This window comes from Cebidichthys violaceus, unplaced genomic scaffold (assembly GCF_023349555.1).
Source record: "Cebidichthys violaceus isolate CVI_PGR_0920_01 unplaced genomic scaffold, fCebVio1.0.p SCAF_15, whole genome shotgun sequence".
NCBI lineage: Eukaryota > Metazoa > Chordata > Actinopteri > Perciformes > Stichaeidae > Cebidichthys > Cebidichthys violaceus.
The window spans coordinates 13,892,844-13,898,843 of NW_027176318.1; the positions used below are offsets into that span (position 1 = coordinate 13,892,844).

Sequence of the window (6,000 nt, forward strand, 5' to 3'; positions counted from 1 at the left end):
GAGAGAGAGAGAGACAGTGAGGTTCAGACAGCAGAGAGAGAGAGAGACAGACAGCAGAGAGAGAGAGACAGTGAGGTTCAGACAGCAGAGAGAGAGACAGACAGACAGCAGAGAGAGAGAGAGAGAGAGACAGTGAGGTTCAGACAGCAGAGAGAGAGAGAAACAGAGAGAGAGAGAGAAACAGAGAGAGAGAGACAGACAGACAGCAGAGACACATCTACAAAACACATCACGACTATTTAACATTTAGGTTTTTCCCGTCACTGTATCACTGCGCTCCACTCGTACTCTCATCAGGAAACTCACTTATTTTTATTATTAATTATTACGAGTTATTTTAGAGGAACGAGTGTGGCAGAAAGAAAAAATAAAGAAATTGACAGCTCAACGGCTTTTTATTAACTGCCAATTAAGAGAGGTTAATTTAATGTAGATAGAAAATGAACTGCCAACAACTTTATTTTTGGGCTCATCAAATGTGAAGATTTGCTGCTTTTCTGAGTTTTACATAATTAAAAAGAATTGTGTTTCAGGCCATTTGTTTGGACAAAATAACACGAACTTCAGCTCTCTGAGCTTAAAATAAACCGATAGATTGATAATGAAAATAATATGTGAGAGTCGGTGCGAGTAGAGCAGAGTGCTGCTGGGAAAACTTGGGGGAGACAGCAGAACATGAATGAAAACCTTCATTTGTATCCGTGTGTTTTGGTTGAGTTTGGTTAAAAAAAAAAAGAAGAAAAGTGGTGAAGTAGTGCTGGTTTCGGGTTTTCTCATTAGCACCTGAAGCAGCAGCGGCGGCGTCACAAAAGCAGAGTCGTCTCCAGAAAACAGAAACGAGTTTATTCAACGTTAAACATCCAGCTCTAGAAGTGTGTCTGAGACCGGATATGTTTGCTGGTGCTCTTACAGTGAAAGGATGATGATGATGATGACGACTTCCTGTCACGTCATGACTGAGGGCATCGTGAGTTCTACTAAATTAAAGCTTCTAATTTCCTTTTTTTCTCCCACAAACTGATTTGATAATTGATTAATAGAGCAAAAAGAAAACAGCAGAAACTTTCTGGTTCCAACTTCTCAAAATCGTTTTTTCCCCCACTGTGGAGTTTTGGACTGTTGGTCGAACAAAACTCGACATTTGAAGATGTTCTGATGTCCTTTTTCACATCCTTTTAGAGATGTTTTAGATATTTAAAGATATCTAAATATCTTTAAATATGAAAGCATGAGGGTGAACAAAAACGTTAAAGTTTCAGAGACTGAAATTTGTTTTCTGAAACAACTTTGATTAAGGAACAACATCTTCATTTTGGAGATATAAAGATCTGATAAATTACTTTAAAAATGTATAAATTATCAAACAAAAATAATCTGGATCTTTTATTGGTCAAATAATTAACTGATTAACCAAAGACATAATTAGTTTCAAGCCTCATCTAAAGACAACGTTTTTTAAATGTATTATTTTGTACAAACAACAGTCAAAAACCAAAGAATAGTCAGTCTGTATACGACAGGAGACCCTCGGAACCAGCTTGACGTTACATCGATGATCAACGATCGTGATTGTCGCTGATGAACTTCCTCAATAACCTGAACGTAGTGAAACATCTGGATCTGGAGCGAGGCTGCTTTGTGATGGACCTCCTGCTCTACAGACAGACGGCGATGTGGCACTCAGTGTTTGGCTGGTTCAGTTCACACCGTATAAAAACACAACATGGGGGGGGGGGGGGGGGGGGGGGGGGGGGGGGTGTTGGTCCCTGAAGCTTGAGTTATTTAAAAAGAGAGTCAGTTTGTCGGAGATCTAAGAAGATTTGTTCACAGAAGAAGAAGAAAAATCAGATATGAAAAGTTTTTTGTTTTAACTTAGGTGGCAAAAAAAGAAAGAAGAAAAGAAAACACAGCATCAAAAGTTTCCGCTTCAAATATTCCCAGGTTTCCTGAAGCTTTCTAGCGTTTTGACGATGTCGTCTGAATTTCCTGAAGTGACGTGTGTTTGTTTTGTGTTTGAGTGTAAGGCCTTTGTTGTTGTTGTTGTTGTTGTTGTTCCACAGGAGGTAGAAGTCCGAGTCAGGCGATCTCCAGCTCTCGCTCGATGCCCACGTACTTCAGAGCGTCGGCCTGGCTGTACCTGCAACACACACTCAGTTATTTTAATTGTTGCCTGAAATTACTTGAAGATAAACACTGTGCTGTATACAGACCACCGTATGCATCAAAAGAGCAAAATCTGAGCTTAAAAACACTAATATTACAGAATCACATTTTCACTTTCTTTCTACAAAAGGCAGCTTAAAGTTGAGCTGCGTTAGTACGAACGAAGCCGAGGGCAAAAACTGTGAATGAAACTTGATGAATCAGTTAAAAAGGAAATTAATTAGCAACAAATGTGTTCATCGATTAATAGTTTGTCATTTTTTTTCAAGCGGAAAATAACAGAAAATTTGCAATTTAAAAATGTTCTCAGATATTAAAACGTTCTGCTTTTTTCGGTTTTATATCTTTGGATTTTGGTTAATCTATAACTAAAATAACGATTAGATATATTAGGATGCATCTTATATTTGTTGTTACCTTCACTGATATTTTATTTTATTCATTTAAAAAAAATGTTTAATCTGGAAATAAAATACCGAAAATCTGGAGTGAGAATCATTTTACATTTATATGTTTCTGTACATCTGGTGTTCCTTTTAATAAAATAAAAATAATAGTTACTTGGAGCACTACATGCATTAAATAAAATATTTATTAAACTTGGATTCTGTTTTAAATAATAATATTAATAGTAATAATAATCACAGCCGCTGAAATTAAGGAGAGCAACGTAACTATTTTCTTCCCCGTTAATCTTTTTTGTCAATAAATTGTCAGAAACAAAATCAGAGTGGATCACCGACCTGTAGTCAAAGAAGAGCTCCTCTCCGGTCTGGATGGCTCTCTTAGCAAAGATTCCTATCCTGTGATCCCCGTTCACCATCATCACTAAAGAGAACAGACGAGTCAGCAGAAGCTCAGCCGCGACCGTCGTTAACATTGGTTGTGCTGCAGCTCATCCGCTCACCTTTTGCATAGCAGTTGGGATTCACAGAGTGGTTGGCAAAGCGGATCTTGTTGCCTTTCCTCGTGGCATCAACGACAAAGTCTGTAGAGAAAAGAGAGAGAGACACACACACACACACACACACACACACACACACACACACACACACACACAATGTTAAAGCTTTCCTTCAAAGAAAACCAGATGTGAAAAGCTTTCATTCTTAAATCAGGCTGTGAAGCTGCGCGCGCGTGTGTGTGTGTGTGTGTGTGTGTGTGTGTGTGTGTGTGTGTGTGTGTGTGTGTGTGTGTGTCATACCGTTGTTGAGGTTGAACAGGAAGCTGCACATGTATTTGTCGTAGACTTTCCCTCTGCGGTCGGCTTCATCCTGAGAGATGATCTGCAAACACGAAGGAGGTCGATTACACATTTTAATTTTAACACTTTTTATTAACATTTATTTTAAACTTTCTTTGCTGCATCACACTGTGGGGCTCATTTAATTCAATAAACTACTGAAGGGTTTTCCCATCAATAGAATATAATTGGGACTTTTTTCCCCCATCTCATTCTCAAAAAATGCAGCTAAAAAGATGAGTAATTGTTTAGAGAAAAATGGTACGTCTCTACAGGTTAAACTGATGAATGTAAAGCTTCTCCACCAACCAGGCCAGTCGACCACACACACACACGCACACGCACACACACACACACACACACACACACACACAGACACAGACACAGACACACACGCACACACACACACACACACACACACACACACACACACACACACACACACACACACACACACACTACCTCTCCACAGTACTCTGAGATGAACTCGTTTTTCTGGACCGGCTCTTTGATGAAGATTCCCCAACCGGCCACGTCTGACGGGGCCAGCAGCAGGTGCTGAGAGACAGAGAGGAACATCAGGAGGTGTTTGAGCTTCAGATGAATTAACAATAAAACACTACCGTTGAAAGGAACGTGCTCTTCTGCATATTAAGATATATGTATGTTAAAAATAGACTTAAAGAAAAAAATTGACTTTCCAATGAACGTGATCAGCAATTTTATTAATTAAAAAAAAAAAGTAAGTAATGCGTAATTGATGCTTTTATTTTGTAGAAAGTCTCTTTACTAACAGATTTTTAGTTTAGTACATAGAGAACAAAACACAGTTGGATAAGAGGAGAAAAAAATCATCATTCGTTGGTAAAGAAACAGGAAGCTGAGATTTAAAACAGCTTCCTGTTTCAGTTTCACAATAAAAGCAGCTGGAATTAACAGGCAACACGTTGCTTTAGCAGCCTCTTCTTCAAACTTCACAATAGAAATAGTTAACAATAGTTAGTCTAAAGCACTATTGGAATATAAGCTGAACATGGGGACTTCTTTAGGGGCCAAAACTATTTCTGATGTAAACAAAACATTTGGTGTCTGAATTATACTATTTTTAAATAGTTATTATTGAAGGAAAGAAGAAAAACATCAATCTAACAGCAGTTCCTACACTTTTAAACGGTGGCGTGTATTTGTTGGATATTTTGCGACAGTAAAAAGTGAATTTTGAAGTAAAAACCTTCTTGGCGCCTCTCTGGATGGAGCAGTTCTTGCAGGACACGTTCTTGCTGTCCCAGTTGTCTCCGGCGCCGCATGTCAGGCAGAGGTCTGGGTCACACTCCCTCACCGCCAGGTAGCAAGGACACTGCTTGGTGTTGCACTGAGCTTTGCACCGGCACCCCGGGAAACGGTTCTGACCTGTGGAAGAAGAGCAACGTTAACTCAAGTCACTGCAGGAATAAAGAAAGCTGTGAGGTAGGTGTGTGTGCTTGTGTGTGTGTGTGTGTGTGTGTTCTTACACTCGGAGCTGCACTGGCAAAACTTCTCGCAGAAGTTCTGAGCCGTGACGCAGGGACACGAGGAGTCACAGGGCTGCCGCGGGTGGTCACATGGCTGGTAGTTATACACGTGATTGGACGAGCCATCTGTAAAGAGGTGCAGAGGTTTAAACCGGAGGTTTCGCCTGAAGAGTTTCCTGCAGCTTTAACGACTCATTCGTCTGCCTGTTTGTTTCTCTGTGGGCGTGATCAACTTTGGAGTTTTTCCAGGTTTTTCAGCCACGTGGATGCCGACATCTTGAGTCAAACATCTCAACTATTTCAACCGTTTTCTGTGACATGAAACGAGGATTAAAGCCTCACAGTTCTTCTACCATCGCATTAATAAACGGTTTCCTTTAGTAAACGCTAGCGTTGACGGGACCTCTGACCTTTCTTCAGCTGGATCTTCCTGCAGTGGGTGGCCCACAGTCTGTGTTTCCTCTTCTTCTTTCTGGGCGGCGTGTCCTCGTCTTCGGCGGGAGCCCGAGCGATGATGCTCGACTCCTTGACCCTGAACTCGTAGACCTGCAGGAACGGCCGAGACAACGTTCTAAACTCCATGTTTTTAATTTTAGGAAAAAAAAATCGAATCTTCTAAAGAAGTTACCGAGTCGGTTTGGCAGGTGAGAGCTTTAACACTTCTTTAAAATAAGTTTGTGCATCATGAATATTATCATCCCCCCCCCCCCCCGTGTTCAGACCAACTTGTGAACTATTATATTGTGAACTAAAACCCTAAAAACAGAAACAATACGCTGCTAACTAGACGTCTCTGACGGCTCACCTGTCTGCAGGTCTTTGTGCCGATGAGCCGTGCGATGGCGCAGAAGTTGTCGTAGTACGTCCCGATGAGAACCCTGAAGAGCGACGCCTCGGCCCCGCTCCACTCCACCGCTTCAGCCTCGCCGATCAGCTTCATCTTCACCGGAGTCTGACACCGAGAGTTTCCCTCTGTGCACACAAAACACAAGCACTTAGGGCGGGAAGGTTTCCCCCCAGAGGACCAAGAACCTTCTGAGAACCTCCGGGACTAAATGTTTTTATTAAAGTTTTGCATATATT

General features: G+C 41.0%; 1 protein-coding gene across 2 annotated transcripts in view; it reads right to left on the reverse strand.

Annotated features, from left to right (window-relative positions):
• Positions 1–1,741: 1,741 nt before the first annotated feature.
• The window catches only part of ezh2 (enhancer of zeste 2 polycomb repressive complex 2 subunit), a 10,552-nt gene continuing 6,293 nt past the window's right edge, over positions 1,742–6,000 (reverse strand). For both annotated transcript variants that reach the window (XM_068710210.1, XM_068710209.1), the window contains 9 exons: positions 5,723–5,889; positions 5,328–5,463; positions 4,918–5,043; positions 4,638–4,816; positions 3,869–3,964; positions 3,368–3,449; positions 3,071–3,151; positions 2,907–2,991; positions 1,742–2,137 (listed from right to left, as the gene is read on the reverse strand). In XM_068710210.1, the coding sequence (XP_068566311.1) occupies positions 2,077–2,137; positions 2,907–2,991; positions 3,071–3,151; positions 3,368–3,449; positions 3,869–3,964; positions 4,638–4,816; positions 4,918–5,043; positions 5,328–5,463; positions 5,723–5,889 (1,013 nt within the window). In that variant the 3' untranslated portion in view covers positions 1,742–2,076. The remainder of the gene's footprint in view (positions 2,138–2,906; positions 2,992–3,070; positions 3,152–3,367; positions 3,450–3,868; positions 3,965–4,637; positions 4,817–4,917; positions 5,044–5,327; positions 5,464–5,722; positions 5,890–6,000) is intronic.